At 42.5% G+C, this 20,476-nt stretch overlaps 14 protein-coding genes across 14 annotated transcripts; 7 read left to right on the plus strand and 7 right to left on the minus strand.

Moving 5' to 3' along the window:
* NEHOM01_0073 (uncharacterized protein) lies at positions 1 to 3,555 on the minus strand (the record flags this gene model as incomplete). Its single annotated transcript, XM_051488951.1, has 1 exon — positions 1 to 3,555. The coding sequence occupies one exon, from the start codon at positions 3,553 to 3,555 to the stop codon at positions 1 to 3; it is 3,555 nt and encodes a 1,184-aa protein (XP_051344911.1).
* Positions 3,556 to 4,080: 525 nt separating this feature from the next.
* Positions 4,081 to 7,080, minus strand: NEHOM01_0074 (uncharacterized protein; the record flags this gene model as incomplete). The annotated part of the gene is made up of 1 exon (XM_051488952.1): positions 4,081 to 7,080. One exon carries the CDS (start codon positions 7,078 to 7,080, stop codon positions 4,081 to 4,083), a length of 3,000 nt encoding a protein of 999 aa, XP_051344912.1.
* Positions 7,081 to 7,389: 309 nt separating this feature from the next.
* Positions 7,390 to 7,929, minus strand: NEHOM01_0075 (uncharacterized protein; the record flags this gene model as incomplete). Its single annotated transcript, XM_051488953.1, has 1 exon — positions 7,390 to 7,929. One exon carries the CDS (start codon positions 7,927 to 7,929, stop codon positions 7,390 to 7,392), a length of 540 nt encoding a protein of 179 aa, XP_051344913.1.
* A 245-nt stretch (positions 7,930 to 8,174) lies between these two features.
* On the minus strand, positions 8,175 to 9,110 carry NEHOM01_0076 (transcription initiation factor TFIIB; the record flags this gene model as incomplete). The annotated part of the gene is made up of 1 exon (XM_051488954.1): positions 8,175 to 9,110. The coding sequence occupies one exon, from the start codon at positions 9,108 to 9,110 to the stop codon at positions 8,175 to 8,177; it is 936 nt and encodes a 311-aa protein (XP_051344914.1).
* Positions 9,111 to 9,639: 529 nt separating this feature from the next.
* Positions 9,640 to 10,362, plus strand: NEHOM01_0077 (uncharacterized protein; the record flags this gene model as incomplete). The annotated part of the gene is made up of 1 exon (XM_051488955.1): positions 9,640 to 10,362. One exon carries the CDS (start codon positions 9,640 to 9,642, stop codon positions 10,360 to 10,362), a length of 723 nt encoding a protein of 240 aa, XP_051344915.1.
* A 9-nt stretch (positions 10,363 to 10,371) lies between these two features.
* On the plus strand, positions 10,372 to 10,854 carry NEHOM01_0078 (mitochondrial FAD-linked sulfhydryl oxidase; the record flags this gene model as incomplete). The annotated part of the gene is made up of 1 exon (XM_051488956.1): positions 10,372 to 10,854. One exon carries the CDS (start codon positions 10,372 to 10,374, stop codon positions 10,852 to 10,854), a length of 483 nt encoding a protein of 160 aa, XP_051344916.1.
* Positions 10,855 to 11,186: 332 nt separating this feature from the next.
* On the plus strand, positions 11,187 to 11,714 carry NEHOM01_0079 (large subunit ribosomal protein L19e; the record flags this gene model as incomplete). Its single annotated transcript, XM_051488957.1, has 1 exon — positions 11,187 to 11,714. The coding sequence occupies one exon, from the start codon at positions 11,187 to 11,189 to the stop codon at positions 11,712 to 11,714; it is 528 nt and encodes a 175-aa protein (XP_051344917.1).
* A 317-nt stretch (positions 11,715 to 12,031) lies between these two features.
* On the minus strand, positions 12,032 to 13,147 carry NEHOM01_0080 (uncharacterized protein; the record flags this gene model as incomplete). The annotated part of the gene is made up of 1 exon (XM_051488958.1): positions 12,032 to 13,147. The coding sequence occupies one exon, from the start codon at positions 13,145 to 13,147 to the stop codon at positions 12,032 to 12,034; it is 1,116 nt and encodes a 371-aa protein (XP_051344918.1).
* A 416-nt stretch (positions 13,148 to 13,563) lies between these two features.
* On the plus strand, positions 13,564 to 14,268 carry NEHOM01_0081 (uncharacterized protein; the record flags this gene model as incomplete). Its single annotated transcript, XM_051488959.1, has 1 exon — positions 13,564 to 14,268. The coding sequence occupies one exon, from the start codon at positions 13,564 to 13,566 to the stop codon at positions 14,266 to 14,268; it is 705 nt and encodes a 234-aa protein (XP_051344919.1).
* Positions 14,269 to 14,769: 501 nt separating this feature from the next.
* On the minus strand, positions 14,770 to 15,918 carry NEHOM01_0082 (uncharacterized protein; the record flags this gene model as incomplete). Its single annotated transcript, XM_051488960.1, has 1 exon — positions 14,770 to 15,918. The coding sequence occupies one exon, from the start codon at positions 15,916 to 15,918 to the stop codon at positions 14,770 to 14,772; it is 1,149 nt and encodes a 382-aa protein (XP_051344920.1).
* Positions 15,919 to 16,212: 294 nt separating this feature from the next.
* On the plus strand, positions 16,213 to 16,839 carry NEHOM01_0083 (ribulose-phosphate 3-epimerase; the record flags this gene model as incomplete). The annotated part of the gene is made up of 1 exon (XM_051488961.1): positions 16,213 to 16,839. One exon carries the CDS (start codon positions 16,213 to 16,215, stop codon positions 16,837 to 16,839), a length of 627 nt encoding a protein of 208 aa, XP_051344921.1.
* A 93-nt stretch (positions 16,840 to 16,932) lies between these two features.
* Positions 16,933 to 18,489, plus strand: NEHOM01_0084 (uncharacterized protein; the record flags this gene model as incomplete). The annotated part of the gene is made up of 1 exon (XM_051488962.1): positions 16,933 to 18,489. The coding sequence occupies one exon, from the start codon at positions 16,933 to 16,935 to the stop codon at positions 18,487 to 18,489; it is 1,557 nt and encodes a 518-aa protein (XP_051344922.1).
* Positions 18,490 to 18,518: 29 nt separating this feature from the next.
* Positions 18,519 to 19,403, minus strand: NEHOM01_0085 (uncharacterized protein; the record flags this gene model as incomplete). The annotated part of the gene is made up of 1 exon (XM_051488963.1): positions 18,519 to 19,403. One exon carries the CDS (start codon positions 19,401 to 19,403, stop codon positions 18,519 to 18,521), a length of 885 nt encoding a protein of 294 aa, XP_051344923.1.
* Positions 19,404 to 19,470: 67 nt separating this feature from the next.
* NEHOM01_0086 (septin 5) lies at positions 19,471 to 20,475 on the plus strand (the record flags this gene model as incomplete). The annotated part of the gene is made up of 1 exon (XM_051488964.1): positions 19,471 to 20,475. One exon carries the CDS (start codon positions 19,471 to 19,473, stop codon positions 20,473 to 20,475), a length of 1,005 nt encoding a protein of 334 aa, XP_051344924.1.
* Position 20,476: the final 1 nt, after the last annotated feature.

Consider the following 20,476-nt stretch of genomic DNA (forward strand, 5'->3'; position numbering starts at 1 on the left):
TTATTGTAGGGATGGATTGCTCTGTTTGGGTTGTTTGTTGGGAGGGCTGAAGTCGAGTTCATCTGGGGTGGTGGATTGTTCTTCTTGAGGTATAAACCTGGGTCGGTGTTGTTTTCGCTTTGATGTAGGTCTAGGTTTGGGTTGTGGTGGTAATGATTGGTTAGAGGTAGTGGGCTGGTTTTGTGGTGGTTGTGGTTGCGATAATAGTTGCTGTTGCAATAACTGCTGTTGTAGTTGTTGTAGTTGGGGATTCGATGATATTTGTTGCGATAATAGTTGCTGTTGCAATAACTGCTGTTGTAGTTGTTGTAGTTGGGGATTCGATGATATTTGTTGCAATAGTTGTTGCTGCTGTTGTTGTAGTTGCTGTGCTAGTTGTTGTAGTTGGTGGGGTTGCAATGCCATTTGTTGTAATAGTTGTTGCTGCTGCTGTTGTAGCTGTTGTGCTAGTTGTTGTAATTGGTGGGGTTGCAATTCCATTTGTTGTAATAGTTGTTGTTGTTGTAATAGTAGTAGCTGTTGCTGATATTGCATTGGTAGTTGGGAATGTAATGGGGGTAGTTGAGGTGGTTCTTGGGATAGTTGGTCTGGGACGCCTTGATATATAACGATGTGAGGATGTTGACAGTGGTCGGTGAAGAAGGACTGGAAATCAGCTAAAGTTATTTGGTTGAGGGTTTCTATGAACTTTCTTTGGTAGTGGGGTTCTTGCCAAAAGTCGCTACAACTGAGAAGCCAAGATCTTTTTGCGGATGGGCTTTTGCTATTAGTGATGTGCATAAACCTAACTAGTGCTAGGTTTTTGTACTCCTCAAACTGTTTTGGTGTAATCTGATCAATGGCCCACGTTAGGTAGGACTTATAGTTTATATACGAGTTTAAGAAAGCAGCAGCAGTGTATTGTCCTTTTAAAATAAGATTCAAAGCAATAGTCTCATCTAAGATAGTAATGGAATACTCGAGATTCCTGAGGATGTCTACATCAAAGCTTAGGTTGAAGAACCTTGGAGGGGATGCGGCTGATGTGCTGGAGGGTGGCGTGGGGGCCTGGGTGTTTATCCAATATTCTATTTCCTCGGGATTGGGATGGTCGGCGAGACTTTTGGGTGGAAATTGGGCTAGTAACAAATAGTATGCTAGAATGTGGTAGTTTGTTCGGTCTAGGGTATTGGCCGGATCGATATGGAAATATCCAACGAAAGCAGACATCAGCTCAGGCTCTAAGGACATATAGATCTCTGTGTCGTAGTTACGAATTGCCTGGTATTTAGTGATTGCCTGGGGTGTGATGTAACTTGTGACTGTATTAATGATTTGATGGAAGGTATCAAGTGAGGCGTCTTCTACTCTTATATTGACTTGTGCTGTGGTAACGATGGGGCTATTAAAGGACGCTTTCTTTTCCAAGATAGCTTTACAACACTCATTAGGTGTGTATAGGTGTAGTCGCCAGATACGAGCGAATAAGCATTGTTGTAGAGTTGGTGGTGTTTGTATGGCTGCGTTCGCAAAGAAGTTGTATGCTTTAAGCATGGCAGTGACTTCCTGAGTAGGATTGATACTGGCGTTTTTGTAGTATGAAAGGAACAGTTGAAGTACATCCTTAATTGCTGTGTCCGATGTACGAATAGTGATAGTGATTCGGCCACGGTCATTGGCTTCGGCGTCAATAAACAGTTTGTTAAGCATGATAGTCTGCCAATAGTGGGCTTTGACCATGTCTAATACTGTTAGTACGTGCGCAACATGCCAGATGTAGGTTTTAATATTAGCAAGGTAGTCGTTGGTAATGAGCACAACAGCAATGGCCGCCTGCGTTGTATATTGAGAGCTTTTGAAAATATGCGCCTCAAGACCGGGCACATTATGTTTGCCGATACTTGTCAGGATGGGTGGGAGGCCCGTGGAGTTGAGATTTAACAGGTTATCAGGATATGTACCGGGTTCGGCTTGTTGGGGATTAGTGGATGGTGTGGGCATAATGAATGGCATGGTTTCTAGGACTGGTCGTGGCCGTTGGTTTTGTTGAGGACCTGGAGTGTCGCCCTGTGATTGGACGCTGGTGTTGAAATTGGAGGTTCTGGGTTGTTTTTTAGATAAAGTGGCTCGGACTCGTTTCGGCCGAGCTTCTAGGCTGCTACGTAATATGATGTTTTTGATTTGCTTGCTAGCTCTTGTTGCTTGGGGTATTGGGATAATGAGCGGCCTGGCGAGTGGTTGCCCTGCCAATTGTTGCCAATGAGTGTAGGTGAGATCGCCGTTGATGTACCAATTCTCTCGTTGTATTGCCTTTTTAAGCATATCGTCTAGATTGTGAATCTCCTGGGGTTGAGATGTTGGGGTGAAGACAAAATTAATGATGTCAGATGGTTCAACGAAGAACATGTGGACTGATGCTAGGTTGGCAAGGAAAAATGATGGCATGTTTGGGATTGGACTGGGGGCGAGGGATGTCTCTTGTTGGTAGACCTGGTATAAATTCGAGTCTGGGTCCTTATAAGCCATCTTGATGGCTAAACATAAGCCTTCCACTAGATCTAGAGCCTCAGTAATTTCTATTTGCCCAGTGCAATCTTCTTCTATGATGACGTGCAGACCCAGTCTAGTGCCTAGGGTGGCCAAAGATATGTTCTTGATGCAAATAATCTTATCTGGGCGTGTTTCGAAATGCTTGGTGTAGATTTTATAGCTGAGATGGAATAGACAGTGTAGGCTGGATAGAGGGTGCACAGTTTGGTTGCGAATATCATTGAGAAGTGGAACAAAAACAGTGAATGTTGTTTTTTCAGTTGGGGTTAAGGAATTAGGGATCTTAGGCTGTATTAGTAACCGCGGGCGGTTGTTAAGGAATTCTGGAGTGATATCATCAGGGGAATACATTATAGGAGCTTGGTTTGGTTGCTTGGGACAGGAAAACTGGGTCTTTAGTAAATCGACTATAGCTAGTGGTTGGCTAGGTGTAGCAATTGCAAGCCGAATGTTTGGAAAAGAGAACATCTCAGTCCATTTCTTGGCGATGTTGGCTTCGGCAGGGTAATCGGCAGGTGTAATGGGCAGAAGGTTTAAATCGACTTGGTTTTTGACTTGCTTAATTACATCTAAGCTGGGTCGGGGAACAATAACTCTTTGTAAGATTTCAAATGGTATTGGACATTGGGGGTCATTTAAGGAAAACCCAATGATAATGAAATGACCGCTATCAGTGATGTCATATATGTTGGGTTTAGCTAGGAATTCTTGGTATTTCCCGTAATTGTTGGCCGGGTTTAGCTTATATTTGATCAGTGCTTGTAAAATGAAACTAAGGCATTTGTCACTGATTGATGTAGATGATTGTTGTTTCTTGATAGCAATACTAATATGAATGGCCTGGCTCTTAGGATATGTAATAGTAAGGCACTTTAGGCCGTTATCTAGAGTAAAATGATCGGAATTAAAAGAATCAGCTGGTTGATTGACTGGATCCAGACTTTGAAATGATATCTGGAGCAAGCATAAGACAATCAAGAAAAGCCCAACTAGATTGTTTGGAGTGATTTTTAGTCGTTTACTCATGGTGGGAAATAAAGATGAAAAGAAATTTCCTAAATAAGACTTGACCTCAGCAAATTACCATAAAAGGAAATTATCCAAATTTCGAATTAAATTAGTATTGGGTTGATATTAGGTTCAATTTGATGATCAGAAAGTATACCATTGGGTTGGTATTGAGTTGGTATTGGATTAGAATAACTCTACACAATCCAAACTCAGCCCTACTCGAATAGATAGCCTCGCTACTTGTTTGGCATTTGCCAATTCAGTTATGTTAGACATCCAATAAGGTTGGTATAGAATGGGCTTTGTATGATGAGGAGTTGATTATATTAAACTTACTATTGCTGTTGCTGGACTTACTAGACACTTTTATTGCGTGGTTGGGTTACTTTGCTTGCGACTTTTAGAGGGCTGATTAGGGTTAAGTTCATCCGGAGGAGTGGTTGAGGTTCGTTTTGCTGCAGATATGGGTTAGGACAATGATTAATTGGATAGAGTAGGCTGTTTCGATGTATCGGGCTCGTTTTGCGGTGGCAGTTGGGACTAGGATGGTTGGTAAGCGTCCGGATATATAACGATAAGAGGTACTTTGCAGTAGTTGAGGAAAAAGAAGCGGAAATCCTCTAGGGTTATGTTCTGGAGAACGTTTGTGAACTTTTTCTGATAGCAAGGCTCTTTCCAAAAGTCATCACAGCTGAAAAGTAGAGTGATTTTGGTGAAGGGCTGATTAATGCTGTTGACAATACTAAACGTCAGCTGTACTTGTTGCTTGTACAGCTCAAACAGCTCGGGAGTACAGGTCCCTATCGCCCAACTTAGGTATTTGTGATATGCCATAGCTGAGTTAAAAACCGCAATAGGACTGTATCGCCCGCTTAAGCTAAAGCTCGCAATAACAGTTTCATCGAAGATATTAATGGAATGGTCGAACTTTTTGAGGATTTCTGTATCAAAGTTTAGCTTTATGATGCTATGGCCTGGGTTTGTTGAGCTAGTCAAAGGTGGTGTGGCGGTCTGGGCGTTTAGCCAGTATTCTATTTCCACGAGATTGGGATGGTCGGCGAGATTTTTGGGTGAGAATTGGGTAAGCAATAAATAGTAGGCTAGAATGTGGTAGTTTGTTCGGTCTAGGGTATGGATAGGATCGATATGGAAATATCCAACGAAGGCAGACATCAGCTCGGTCTCTAAGGACATATAGATCTCTGTGTCGTAGTTGCGAACTAATTGGTACTTAGTGATTGGCTGGGGTGTGATGTAACTTGTGACTGTATTAATGATTAGATGGAAGATATCAAGTGATGTGTTTTCTACTCTTATGTTGATTAGTGCTTTGGTAACGATGGGGCTATTAAAGGACGCGTTCGTTGCCAAGATAGCTCTACAACACTCATTAGGTGTATATCGAGCCAATCGCCAGACACGAGCGAATAAGTATTGTTGTAGAGTTGGTGGTGTTTGTATGGCTGCGTTCGAAAAGAATTCATATGCCTTAAGCAAGGCAGTGGCTTCCTGAGTAGGATTGATAGTGGTGTTTTTGTAGATTATAAAGAACGCTTCAAATATACCTTTGATTGCTGTCTCTGGTCCTCGAGCAATAACGATAGTCTTGTCGTTTTCTTTAATATCTGCATCGATAAACACATCGGTATCTTCGATCCATTGCCGGAGACAGGCTTTAGTGCTTTCTAATACTGTTAGTACGTGCGCAACATGCCAGATGTAGGTTTTAATATCGATAAGATAGTCGTTGCTAGTAAGCACAACACTAGCTGTTGCTAGTTCCTGGCTTTGGGGATCAGTGACAACACATGCTTCAAGACCCAGCTCGTTGTGTGTGTGATATAGGACCTGACTAGTGCCAATTGATGAGGGATTAGCGTTGGGCGGATTAGCAGGTAGTGCGCTAGAAGTAGCTTGTTGAAAAGCGTCGGCGGGGTTGGGTAGAAGACCAAATAGAGGTCGTTGTGGCTGCTGTTGTTGCTCAGGATTAGAAATGCTATTCGGCAACTGGGGGCTGGCCTCGGTACTGGTGTTGGAAATAGCAAGGCTGGGCTGTTGATTCGTTAGGACGGCAATAGCATGGCCTAACTGTGCATCGGGCTCGCTTATGCATATAATGTCTTTGATTCGTTCAACTCTCGCAGTTGCGGCTAGCATGGAGGCAACAATCGGGGCAATCCGCGGCGGTCCTGGTAATTGTTGCCAATGGACATGAGTGAGTTCAGCACTAACCTTCCATTTCTCTCGATCCATTGCAGTTTCGAGTATACCAGCCAAGTCAGAAATCATATTAGGATCTGGTACCGGTTCAAAGGCAAAATTAAGGAGGTTGGTTGGTGTATCAAAGAACATGTAGACGGATGCCAGATTAGCAAGAGTACATAGCAATACGTTTGGGACTCTTTCAGGGTTGGGGCATAAATGCGTTTTGTATAACTGGTATAAAACCGAGTCTGGGCGCTTATAAGAGGCTTTGATAGCTTGAAAGAAACCCGACAACAGATCTAGAGCCTCGGTAAACTCTATTGTTTTCGTGTCATCTACTTCTATGGTGATATAAAGACTTAGTGTGGTTTCTAGAGCAGTTAGAGGCATAGCTTTGATTCGAAGGCCATTGTTGGGGTGTGCTTGAAGATAGTTATTGTATATGATATTGCAGCAGAAGAATAGGTGGTATAGGTCGGTTAGTACTGGCCTAGTGCCTGGTGTGATTCTATCAAGAAGTGGGACAATAATAGTGATTGTTGTCTTTTCGGATGAGCTTGAAGAATGGAGTGTTTTAGGAGCTATTAGTAGTTGGGGTAGGTTGACCGTCGGATGGGATGATGCTGTTTCATTCAACGAATACATTTTGGGTATTTTGTCCGCTTGACATAGGGTTTCTCGGTGGTGTTCGTGAAAGTGGCAGTACAGAAAACTTAGTAGAGCTATTGGTTGGCTGGGGGAAACAATTACAAGTCGGATATTTTGGAAATCGAACGTCTCAGCCCATTCCATAGCAATTTCGGCGGTGGAAGGGCAAAGGTCGGATGTGTTGTTCTGTGAGTTTGAAAAGTGGTGTCTCTTGACTTGGTCGATTATATCTGAAGTGGGTTGGGGAGTAATAACTGATTGTAAGAGTTCAAATGGTATTAGGCATTGGGGATCATTTAAGAAGAACTCGAGTGTGATGAAGTTATGGCTAACGGTGATAGTATGGCTATTGGGTCTTGTTAGAAATTCTTGATATGGCTGGTGATTATTTCTGGGTTGTAGCTTATGTCGGAGAAGTGCTCCTAAAAGGTGGCTTGAAGGATTGCCTCTGACCCCGGCATCCCAAGAGCGTTTCTTGACAGAAATGCTAACCTGGGTGTGTGGACTATCAGGCTGGACAAGGATAAGATACTGAAGCCCGTTGGCTAAATTGGTGTAGATGTAATTTGGATGGTCTTTTTGTTGCTCGTTTGTGGCCATACTTTGAAATGATAGCTTAAAGAGGCCTAAGACAATCAAGAAAGATAGAATTAGATTAGTTAGAGAGTTTTTTGATCGTTTACTCATGGGCTAGTAATTAAAATCAAAAAAACCCTAAATAAGACTAGACTGTATCCGATTACCATAAAAGGAAATTTTCTAAGTTAAAAATTGAGTTGGGTTGGGTTAGTATTATTGATTAAAACCCCAATGAAAAGCATGTTTGTATTGGGTAGGATAATGTGACATGAAGTTAAGCAACCAGTGAATTATACTCAGCTAGATATCAACTATTTATTCCATCGGATATTAAAGTATTATTGCCTTTATTGTAGTTATATGTTAAGATAGGCTATGTTGATATTAAGATAATACTATGCTGGCATTAAGATGGCATTAGGATGAACTCGAAGGAGAAGAGGGTATGGGATTAGTATTGGTGTTTGTATTGTGATTGGGGTCGGGGTCGGGGTTAGTATTGGCTGGGGGTCGCGAGATGTTGAGGCTCTTTTGGATCTCAGCTAGAGTGGGTGTTAACTCTTGCTTGGCCTCCTTAATGCAAATAAGATGTAAAGTATCTAAGAAAACCAGGCCCAGACAAACAGAAAGATAGATGGGATGACTACGCAAGAAGAGTAGAATACCTATATCGACTAAGTTCAAGCCTAAAGAAGTAAGGAAGAGACCAAAGAAGACTTTAAGACAAACTGAAAGAGTCACCCGGCTGTAATCATTTGCTAAGTATCCTTCAATCATTAAGGCAGACAGCATATTACTACAGAGAATGATTAGCAAATAGAGCAAAGAGTGGACTAAAGGAAAGATTCCAACACTAACCTTTTCTATACTAAAGACCAGCGAAGTAACTACAGTTGACAGTCCAAAACAGAAGAAAGGAAAGGTGCTTAGGACCAACAGAGGGAGAAACTTAAGCATAATTTAATGACTAATTGAATTGGTTAGGTTAGTATTGGGTGGAGTGGAGTAGAGTGGAGTGGGGTAGAGTGGAGTGAAGCGAAGTGAAATTAAGTAGTGTGTTGGTATTGGATTAGTAGCAGTGGTAGTAGGTCTTTGTCTATAAGTGGTTGCAATCTACTAATGACCTACTAGTTGCTAGGATTGGTATTGGGTTGGGTGAGTTGGGTTAAGGTGGTTAGTATTGGGTTGGTATTGGGTGCTGACTAGGAGTTAGGAAGAGTATCTAGAATGCTTTTAGGAACTAGACCTTCTGGGACTAGCTCATAACGATAGGGCAGGAGTTCTTTATAGGTGTTCTTTATGGTGACATCGGTCACATTAGTAACTATTTGAATGTCTTTTTGGATCTTCTTCTGGGTCGGGAATAAGTAAGTAATTAAGTAGATAATAGCAGCTGCAATTGAATCGGGTGATTTACCAGCAATACATCCCAAAACTTGCGCTCTTTTACTGATAGCTAAAGCAACCTTTTGAATTTCTATGCTTAAAGTCAAATCAGAACAGAATCTAGCCACAATATCTTCAGTCGAAACAACAGCCATCTTTTCTATATGCGGGAAGATAGCTTTATAACACCGACCTATTTCCTTTTTAGGCACAGCAGTTAAAACACTCACTTCCTTAAAAGTACGAACAAAACCGGCCTTACGACAGGCAATATAAATGCAAGCAGCAGCTACTCCTTCTAAGTTCTTCCCTTTCAGAACCTTCTTCTTCTCTACGGTCTTAAAGATATACTTAGCAGCATCAGAAATAGTCTTAGAAAGATTCTTGCGCTCACAAAAAGCAGTGATTAGATTGAGTCCATTAATAAGTGCTCTTTCCGGTCCTCTTAAACTGCTTTTCATTTGAGTCTTAGCTAGACTGTAGGAAGAAAGACCTGCGCCTGAAGAGATAAGCGTATCTAATTGTTCTGAGTCTAGGAATGGATTACTGGGACCTCCAACTCGACTTGGATTTTCAGCTGAATCACTAAATGTTCGCCATTCCCCTTTTTCATCAATAATTCTACCTCCAATCGTGCATCCACAAGCCCCACAAACGTTATACCCATTTTTATAATCTTCAATGATCTTCTCTTCTTCCTTGCAATCTGGACAACTCTGTTTACCAGTGCGTTTGAGTTGCATGGCCGCCATCTGCTGTAAATTTTTAGCAAACACGGCTGGTTTTACTCTCTGCTTATCTCTTAGCTTGATTTTGACCTTTACCCGGCTTAGTACTCTTTGTCCATTCTGTTTCTGGTCTTAACTGTTCTATTTTAATAACATTCTATTGGTTTTGTATTGTTTTAGTCTGGCTGGTGGTCTGTTTATCTTATTGATATACTTTTACTGGGGTAATATTACTCTATCTGAATAAGACTCTATTGTTTATCTTGGCAACCCGTCTTTGTTTATCTTAATAATATAATATCTTCTTGGCATCTGTCTTATTGGCATACTTGATTTTAACTCAACTTAGTACTACGCTAGACCGGTTCATAGCAATTCCGGCCGGGTTAATCGTGCTTAATCGTGCTTAATACTAACTCAAACACATGCGGTAACTTACTTGGCGTGAGGTTGGTGGGTTGCCTGGGCGGTGATTGGTTAGTTTTCTAATTAAGATAGGCCACGTAAAACAGTTTCAAATTCACGGTATTTAGGTGCCTTATGGAGCGGGCGCATGAAAGGTCTTTTGTTGCTTGGTTGCTTTTTAGCTGTCCGTGCTTATAATGACCTCGATATGGGCTTCTTCCTTATTCCGCGCAATCAAGCAATTGATGCCCCGGTGATGGCTTTGGCCTTAACTAGAGCAAGCGAACTAGAGATACAACATCTTTCTCAGGACAGTCATGCCCAACTCTTCATCCAAGAAAGAGTACGTAAAGGCAAGATTTGTCTTAAACACCATCCAGACAACTGCATTCGCATTGCCAAAGTACCTATCTCCCAAGGCTCTACCTTTGTTAAGAAGTACAAAATGTGCTCAGTGACTAAACTAGCTACTGCTAAGCTCTTTTTAGAAGTCACGCCGTATTCCCAGCAAGTTATGGTTCGTATTCATGAATGTCGAGCTCTTTGTGTTTATTCACACCACCGCCGCCAACCACTCGGCAGTAAAAACTACTTCGTTAACTTAGGCTTCTGTCGAGCCGGACAAATGAACAATCTCTTTACCTTTATTGATGAAACCCAAATCGAGTCCTATCTAGCCGACCGCCATCTTGACCGCCATTTACTTGATCATTATAATCCCCAATCCGACGATACAGATGCACTCAACCACATAGTTTCCCACGCTCTTAGCTACCCGCCTACGTTCAGCAACATCCCCACCTCTAAACTCGTTCGGGCCAACTCTATAATCCCACCCGTCCTACCCCGCATATATACTACTCACGTGTAAATAAACAACATGCGCAAAGAAGTCCTTCTCCAACGCGCCGGCCTTGGTCTCCTTTCCCTTTGGATTCTCTTAACCGGCTACAAAGTTACTCGTAAATACTTCCATACGCCCACTCTTTTCCCAGCCAAACTCACCACCCCAAATGACCAGTACTACACCATGCCCCCCACCAAAGCCGAACGCCGCAACGAACTAGGCCGATCCACCTGGACTCTTCTCCATACTATTGCTGCCAAATATCCCGCCTATCCCTCCCGCGAAGAGAAATCCAACGCCATAAAACTCATTGACCTCCTTACCAAAATGTTCCCCTGTGACGAGTGCCGCACCCATTTCCAAGCCCTAGTCCGATCCTTCCCCCCACAAGTCAACACCCAAGAAGAATTCGCCACCTGGCTCTGCCAAGCCCACAACATCGTTAACAAACGCCTCAACAAGCCCGTCTTCGACTGTACTCGTCTAGACAACCGTTGGGATTGTGGCTGCAAATAATCACTTTGCTACTTTGCTACTTTGCTACACCACCACCACCACTACCACTACCAACTCACTACCAACTCATTACCAACTCAATGACATCACTTACCCAATAAGGAAATTTTAACTCATCTCTACCATTACTCCACTAGGAAATTTTAACTCTCCCTACCAACTACCAACTACCAACTCAACTACCAACTACTACCAACTACCATCCCTACACAATACTAACTCAACTCTAACTCAACTCAATACTAACTCAATGCCAACTTAATCTTATCTCAAGTTAATATCAACTTAACTACTAACTATTGTTATATTTTAATTATTTTTAGCCCCTAGTAATGGCAGAAAGGACCGAAAAGCCTCCTAAATATGAGCGGCCAGATTTAACAAAGGTAAGAAAAATGGCAGCTAAAGTCTTAGATTGTGGTAAGAATAAGATCTGGTTGGACCCAAGTGAAGCAACAGCCTTAGCAGAAGGAAAGACTGAAGAGCAAGTGACTAAGATGGTAGAAGACGGTTTGATTGTGCAACGACCAACGATTGGTAACTCAAGAGGACGAGTGAGACAGTTCCGACTGGAGAGATCTATGGGTAGACATAGAGGTCTTGGTCGCCGTAGAGGAACCAGGAATGCTCGTTTCCCAGAGAAGAAGATCTGGATGTTAAGAATTCGGGCGATTAGAAAGGATCTTAAGGGTATCCGGGACGAGGGTCGCATTGATCGGGCAATGTACAGAGCTGTTTACTTAAAGGCTAAAGCTGGTTGCTTTAAGAGCCGGAAAATGATGAAAGAGTACATTGCTAATGAAGAGTTGCGTAAGAAGAAGGAAGAGATGGTTATGGCCCAAATGGGTGGTATGCAGTAGGATACAATAAACGGGATTCTTTCTATTTGTGTTAGTTTTTGATTAGATTGTGTTAGTTTTTGATTAGATTAGATTAAATTGTGTTGTGTTAAGTTGGTTTTTGATTAGATTGGGTTGTGTTGTGTTAAGTTCGTTTTTGATTAGATTAGATTAAGTTGTGATGGTTTATTGGGCTAGTCTGGATTGAGTTGGTAGTATATAGTTGTAGTTGGTAGTCTGTATGTAGAGTTGGTAGTGTATAGTATATAGTTGGTAGTGTGTAGTATATAGTTGATAGTATGTATGTAGTATGTAGTATGTATGTAGTATGTATGTAGTTAGTAGGGCGGATGGGGGTGTGGATGATTTTTGGGATGGTGTTGGGTTGGAGTGTGTCTGGGAGGGTGGAGACGGCGGCAGGTGGAGGTGTCATGGGTGGAGGATTTATGGTAGGTGCAGTATTGGGTTTGGTAGATGCTGGGTGGTTGGTGGTGGCGGTTGGCTTGGTTGGAGTAGGTGGATTGGCGGTGGAAGTTTAGGCGGCGGGTTGGACGTGATAGTGAGCGGTGGTGAGGGCGTGGGCGTGGGGCAAGTTGAGCTAGACTGTCGGAATGGATTGAGAGCATTTGGATCCAGAGGTTTTCTTGGGTTTGGATGTATGCGATGGCTTTGTCCAGGCTTTTGATGTTGCGCGTGGCAAGCATGGCGGAAGTGTGTGTGCCAAGACCGCTGAAGAAACTGCGGCGGAGGGAACGTTTTATCTCTTCGGCGGCTTCGGGTTCTTCGGCTTGTTGTAAGAAGTTGAACCGAGTGAGGGCCTCGACGTAGTCGCTGATCAGTAGATGGTGGGCTTGGTGGGGTGCGGTGGGTGAAGTAGTAAGGAGTTTGTGAAGACTGATTTGAGTTAGCTGGTCAAGGGCTTTGTCTAAAGTTAAGTGTTGCTTGGATATCTCATGGCCTGTGCCTACGAGGAAGAGGTTTAGAACTTGGAGCTTATCTTGCTCGGTTTCAAAATCGGCCAGGAATTGGCGGAAACTAGTGCACCATTCTAGAATTAGGTCAATGGTCTTGGGAAATTCATAGAAGAGAATAGGCTGAGTAGCTCTTCTTTTGGAGCTGAAAAGAACTAGACATTCGGGTAAGTCTTCTAGTGTGCAGCTTTTCATGGGCCCAAGATGTGTTTGGCGGTAGTGGCTGCTTTGCTGTAGGCCATTGACAATGGGATGGTGTCGAGGAGGAAGAGTCTTTTTAGAGCTGCAGTACTCCATAAGTGAAGCACCTGGAAAGGAAGAAAGTTGTTTTAACTTGGAACGAGGTTGTGGATACGTTACGTTGAATGGAGTTAAGTTAAGTGGTGCTGAGTCTATTGCTTGTGGACTTAGATCTAATGAAGAAGAACTGCTATCTATTTGTTCAACGCCTGGACCTAAACCATCTTTTAGATTTGGGGACATGTTCTTTCCTGTAATTCCTATCTATTTATAGGTTAAGGTACTGATCTTAGAACTGATTGCGTTGTTTTATTGGTACACTCGACTGAAAGTGACTCTTCGGCTTGGGTTACGCTAGAGTTGGTATTAGGTTGTGTTAGTATTGTGTTAGTATTGGATTGGATTTGTACTGACTTAACTTGAGTTGCCTAACCTAACTTAAACGTAACCTAACTTAAACCTATCCTAACTTAAACCTATCCTAATCTAAACCTATCCTAACTTAAGCCTATCCTAACTTAAACCTAACTTGATCTAAACCTAACTTAAACATAATTCAATTAGATCTAGTGAGTTCTGTAAGAAATATAAAATGAGATTAAAGCCTGCTGAGTTTGAAACTAGTAAGATAAGAGTTCAATTTTGCAAAAGATTGCAAAATGGCTAGTAGCGATGAAAGCTTTAACGGTTTATTATCTAAATACGAGAGAGAAATGGATGGAGTAAAAGAAGAATCTGAGTCCGATGAAAGTGGTCGTGTAGGAGCACAAGGAATAGAAGGTGATTTAGAGCCGGGCAATGAGATTGAAGAGTTATTACGTATTGAACAAATGAATGCTGAAGTAGTAGATACTCCTGAAGTACTGGAAGAGCAAGATAAAACTGAAGACTTAGTTAAAGTACTGGCTTTGATGCATAGGGCAGGAGTTGAGGGTACAATTGATTCAAATGTGGTGGGTTTCTTAGAGGTGTTTAGCCAGGGACTAGAAGGGGCCTGGCAAGAGTTACAAGCTCAAACTAGACTAGTACTTAGTGAGGCAGATACAAATATGAAAGGTTCGGCTTGGCGCCGGATAAACAAGCAGAAGCCAATTAAGCAACGTATTAAGCAAGCAATTACTGAGAAGAGTAAAAGAATGGTTAGCAAATATGATGATATGCCGTTTATTGTTGCCTGTACTAAGGATTTCTGTTACAAGAGCGGCATGCGTTTAGTTATGCCCAGAGCTGAGAAGAAAGTGCGCCAAGAGAAGATTGATGATAGAGTGCATGATAAGTTAATTGAGTTCTACGTGCCCAGACAGCAATATGAATGGGAGGATGAGAAAATCACAGAATTCATTGCGTGTATCTTTAGAGATTGAATTGGGATAGGTTATGTTGAGTTTAGATTGGGTTGAGTTGAGTTGAGTTGAGTTGAGTTGAGTTGGGTTAGTGTCACACCCAATACTAAGTCCTTCTTAACTAGTACATACTCTATTAAAGGCAGTCCCTGAAATGAGTGGTGTCTTTTATTAAGTAAATATGGGTATGTTGAGATAAGATGACGTCATATCGAAATACAGATAAGATCTGCAAAACTAAATTAGTTATTGGGTTAGAGTAGTAGTGCTAATTTTAGTAGTACTAAGTAGTGAGTAACCTGCCAGGAGTTAGGTTAACCGGGTGGCAAATGGGTAGTGGTCGTAGGCCAGCACTACAATTACTTAACTCAACCCAATTTAACTCAAATAGTAACGTATCTTTTAATTAGTGAATAGCAATAAATCCTATCTATTATTAGTTCAGTTTGCGTTGATATCAAGATAATCTTATCTAAGTTTAACAGTTATTATAATGCACTGCGAGGTCATTGTAAGATTTGCTCAACTAGAAGTGTCTTGTGGTGCTCTTGCTTTTCGTATACGGTTGTTGCGGTTTCGGTCCATTGCTTTCAGATACTTCCGTCGGTGGTTGGCATCTATTCGCTGGTCGACTGGAGTTATCTTCACAGGGATAAGCATTATTTTTGGGTCTTCTACGGAAGGAGTACATTTCGGTATTGGATTAATAGCGGTGACGTTCTCTGGCTCACATTGGAACATCCGGGTTACTTCTTGCTCATAAACCTCTTGACAGTCCTCGAAGATGATTGGGCGGCGGCTAGATGCCGGCCAGCCGTAACATACATCAACAGGGACTTGGTTAATGGCTCGATGGTGGTCTCGGTTGTGGAAATCAAGGGCAATATCCAGGTCATCAATCCAGCGCTCAGGGTCCTTGCATGTCGCAGAACCAAACAGACCTCGAACTAGGCTTTGAATAGCCCGCTTCACTTGGCCCATAATGCGTAGATGAGATTGGCTGTGTCTGTAGTCAATGCCCAAGCGCTTCATAAGAGCTATAACATCATCATTGACAAACTCTTCGCCATTATCACATTGAACTATCCACGGGCGAGTGGTTATGGCAAAGAGATGGCTTAACTTTTTGGCAACAGTCTTGCCTGTTTTTCTTATCATTGGCTCGGCCATAATAAACTTAGAACAGACATCTAGAACTATTAAGATCCAACCGTATCCATCATTGCTGTGCGCCAAGTGGCGCATATCAATACAGTCAATCTGCAGATGCATCATTGGATAGTTGCACTCAACATGCTGCATGGGATTGTTTGCTGTGCAGGTAGAGCAGTTGCTAACTACCTCTCGAATGGCTTTGCGAGTGAAGCCCAGATAATTACATCGAAGTTTTTGATAAAGCCTTTCTGGCCCCATATGCCCGTTTTCGATATGCACTGGCTTGGCAATGCTCTCTAACTTCGCACTGTCATCATTGCCAATTGCTTCTAGTAGATTATCATGCTCTTCACTACCAGCGTAGTATAGCCTGTTATTATGAACCAGAAAATTGCCTGCTTTCTCTTGCAGTCGAGTCCATTGAAGGTCGGACATGTCTGAAGGTTTAGTATGATTGCCCTGTATGTATTGGGTTAGCTGGGCAATTGCTTCTATAGTGAGTGCTGAGTTTAACATTCCAATCCAGTCCAAAAAACTAGATCGCGAAATATTCTAATCTTGACCATCAATCAGATTGGCCGGGCTGGCATTGCACTGAGTTAGTATTGTACTGATAGTGCAGTTCTAATAATTTTAATCGGGTTTCACCATTGGTCTCTCCTCCTAAACCTCATACTATAATATCACCTTAATACCATCTACACACGATCTAAAGACCAATTTAACATTCTACAACACTCGACAAACCCAGCTTTAATGCATCAGACAAAAGGTCTATAATGATAATAAGACATATTTGTTTTAATTGCAATGAAGAGAATCTATGCTAGTATTCTGAATTGTGATTTGTTGGCAATTGGGGCGGAAATAGAAAGACTAGTTGCGGCTGGGATAAAACGCTTACACTTGGATTTGATGGATGGGGCCGTGACTGGGAAGATCTTTTTGGGCGAAGAGATAGTTAAACAGATAGGAGAGCGATTTCCAGAACTGGAGATAGAGTGCCACTTGATGGTTCAGAATCCACTGAATTGCATTAAGAACTTGGAATTAAGCCGATTGAGCCACGTAATTGTACATACTAATCCCCAGATGGCGGAGGTGGCTCAGTATATGAAAATGCATGGAGGTAAGCTGGGAGTAGCTATTTCACCGGGTGAAGTGCTTGATAAACTATACATTCCTGAAACCGCTAGCAAGATTCTTATTATGGGTGTGGTGCCCGGTCGTGGGGGACAGAAAATGCTGTCATGTACCACCGAGCGACTAAGAGAGGCAAAGGATAAGTATGCAGATGTTGTATTTGGGGTAGACGGCGGCGTAAATCTAGAAACAATTGTGGATGTGATTTCTGCTGATGATTTTGTGCTGGGTTCTTGTCTATTTAATAGTGATACAACGGAGGTTTGTGATAAGATAAGAGAAATACTACAATAAAGAGCTAAATTAGTTAGGGCAAGTAGTTAGATGGATTGTAATAGGCGAATAAATGGATAGATGTGACTAAATGTGTGGAAATTTTGCGGATACATGGGAATTAGAGGTGTATGGAAGATGCTTAAAGGGGAAGAAGTCTTGCATTCGGCTGTTGCTGAGCAGTCTTTGTGTGTTGATGCGAATTTCGTTCTTTTTGGGTGTTTGCATAGTACTGATGTGAAGCGTATTTCAGAGTATACTCTTAAACGGGTTGGAGTATTATTACAACTGGGTATTGATCCAATTTTCGTCTTTGATGGGCAGCGGCCTATGTTCAAACGGCCTCGTGAGATAAGATCGTTGCCAAGAAAAAGAAGTAACCAGGCCGAGCTAGAAGTAGAAAGGGATCGTTTAACTACTGACACACTTGAATCTTCAGAAACTAGTCCAAGCCAAGAGATGATGCTAATCTGGCCGACGCCATTTATAGGCATGCTCTTTCCAGAATCGGAGCACCCGCCCAACTATGCCGAAATGGAGCTAGAGGAGTTTTCTAACTACCAAATAGATAAGATTGCGCAGAGACACAAGCATATACGACAAATGACACAGCAACGAATGCACGGAGAAAGCAATCTAACGTACAAATTGCAGCAACGAATAGTCCATCGACAAGTGCCTGAAAGAAGTAAGCGGGGACGAAATGACTACCACCAAACAGTGGCTGAACTAGACAAACTAAAGGAACTGGTTGGTTTTGACTTAGAAGGAGTTGAAGCCGATCGGATTTGCTCTAGTAAGACTAAAGCCCACCCTGAAGAGACGCGGGCATTTGCTGAGTTTAAGCGCACGAACAACCCTAGCACAGTCTTAAGTGTGCCGGCACAGTTTGAGAAGAGCGAATGGCAGCGAGAAATGGAGACCTACGATATTACAAAGAAGGACATCTTTTTAGCTGGTGACTCGGTGGCCAAGCAAGCTATGCCGTTTGGGTACCGCGTAGTAACAGATATTTTGGACTTGTTGGGAATCAAGTATGCTATTTCACCAGCTGAAGCTGATCCGGTTTATAGCGGCTTAGAAGAAGCCTTTGGAACAGAGGGCGTGATTACAGATGATAGTGATGTTTTGTTGTTTAGTGCACAGCCGGTTCTAAGGCACTTTTTCAAGCGCGAAGAGAGTCTCAAGCTCTATAAGACAAGCAACCGGCCTTTGGAGTATAGCTGGATTGAGTTAGTACTGCTGGCTTGGTTGCTTGGCTCGGACTATTCGCCGGGCATTAATGGTATTGGCCCGAAAAAGGCAGCCAGACTAGTGCAGTTATATCGAGAAGAGATAAAGAAAAGAGATTTGTTAGAAGGCCTACCTATGCCGGCTAACGAGATTGATAGTGAGATAATTTGTCGTTTATTTCAACAAGAACACCCAGAAGTTTCCATTCAACAGCATCTGCTGTCTCTTTCTCAAACTCGGCAAATCTACACAGAAGTACATTTCAAAGTCAAAGTCGAAAATGCCAAACCAAAACAAGTAATAATCCCAGATCTAATCAACCTACTAAACCGCCAAACGCACTGGGCCCAAACGGACAATGATATCTTCCTGCGCATCATTGATAAGATCAACAAGCAGCGACTTAACCAAGAGCAAACAACAGCCCATCCAAACTGAGATTACTACCACATTGCTTCAGTAAAGCACTAGCTATGATCAACAATAAACATTCTGTATAATAGTTCTAATTGGCTAGGCGCCTCAATCATCCAGGTGCGCTTGGATCTTAAATAGAGAAAGAGATCGATAAAAGCCGACATTCGAGATTCATCAGCAATTTGATGGTTTAAAAGGGCCTGGCGAAAGATAGCGTAGAAGATAAAGCTGCCTGTTCGGCCTATGCCCGCCATGCAATGAACAATAGTTGGGCTGGCGGTGTTAGTGAGAGTCCGGCCCATGGTATGCACGGCGTCCAGAACCTTAAGAGTGTTTTCAGTTGGAGGTGTTTTGTCTTTCCATGTGTTACAGTTAATTCTAAATACAAGTTGACTAGGCGTGTCTTTTTCGTGATACTTCTCAATAACAAAGTTGCCATCTTCTTCAGTAAAGACCGTATGAAGGTCAGAATAGGACAGCTGGCTAGTATCAAAACCTTGCTCCTGAGCCCAGGCTAAGAACTCCAACAAACCCATTTTCTGATCTAGCACGTGATGTTCTCTCATGAAATCACTCTCCCAATGGTACCGAATACCAATCAATGAGATAATAACCGAAGTTTTGGATTTTAACACCAGCTCAGCCGTGCTTACTAAAGAGTGGTCAGTTGGGTACTCCATAGCAATAAACTCAGGCGATCCGTCTATTAAGGACGCATTGACCTCGTCGGTTAAATTGTATCGGTCTTTGATCTCATGGTAGTTATAGGAATGGACATCAGAAAATCTAAACTTACCAGTTTGTCTCTTCAAATGGGGAAACTTAACCTTGCAAGCCATTAGGCAAAACTGGCGATAATCCTTGCTTGCCAACTGCATAAGGTTTTCTTTTATGGGTTCAGCTGTCTTTCCAACACTCCAGTTGCTTGACGTCATAAAAATTGAAAATAGGCGGCATGTTTATTGACCTTGACACTATATATCGCAACTCTGTTTGGTTCCTATGCGTGTTGAAGGAAAGCGAATTGAGTTACCTGTCCCAGTGTCTAATGAGGTCGGCATTTCTAATATTCCCAGCCAAGTACTTAAAAAGGTCCTTCAGAGAGGAATTAACTTCAATCTCCTGGTGGTTGCGGAAAAAGGCGCGGGAGCCAAAACTCTCGTTAACTCGGTCTACGGACTGAATAGTTTTCCTCCTAAGAAGCAAAAGATCTCCGAATATCTCAGTGAGCATTGCGTCACTTTGAAATCAGCTAATGTTTCCTTTAAGCTCACCATTTATCTCTACCGCGGGAAGGATCCCAAAGAAATAGAAGATTTCTTAACGGCTAAGAACACTTTCTACTACAAGAACAACATTGGCATCAATCGGGAAAGGTCCGAAGACCCGCGCATTCATGCCTCTCTTCTTCTAATTTCACCACTTTCATTCCGGCCTGAAGACACTGCCCTATTCAAAGCCTTAGCTGAACTTTCAAGTACATTGCCAGTCATTACCAAACGTGATGTGTTTACCCACTCAGAACTCGAGGCGTACAAGAAGAGAATCACCCAGCACATTGATCCGCGCCGGTCACTGCTATTCAAAATGCCATTTGACAACATTTCGTTTCCGCTATCAACTGTAGCAAGTAATACTATGATCAACACCGATAGTGGGACTGTGCGGGGACGTGAGTACCAGTGGGGCATCATCAATGCACAAGACCCTGCAATCTCGGACCTTCCAGCCCTAACACACATTTTAATGACCGGATCATTCATTGACCTCCGAAGAAGCACCGCATTGCACTATATGCGCTGGAAAGAAACTTCGCCGGACGAAAATCCATCTAAGGCCACTCTTGATGCCCAAGGCAAGGCACTTCTCAAAGAAATAGAACAAACTATCACCCAGCGCCTCGGCGAACGCTTTGCCAGTCTAGAGCAAGAAGAAAAGACCATTGACCAGGCCGTCCATACCTTAAATACAACCATCTCTGATCAAATACCCGCTCCAATAGAATAAG

The sequence above is a fragment of the Nematocida homosporus genome, assembly GCF_024244095.1.
Source record: "Nematocida homosporus strain JUm1504 chromosome Unknown 4562, whole genome shotgun sequence".
Lineage (NCBI taxonomy): Eukaryota > Fungi > Microsporidia > Nematocida > Nematocida homosporus.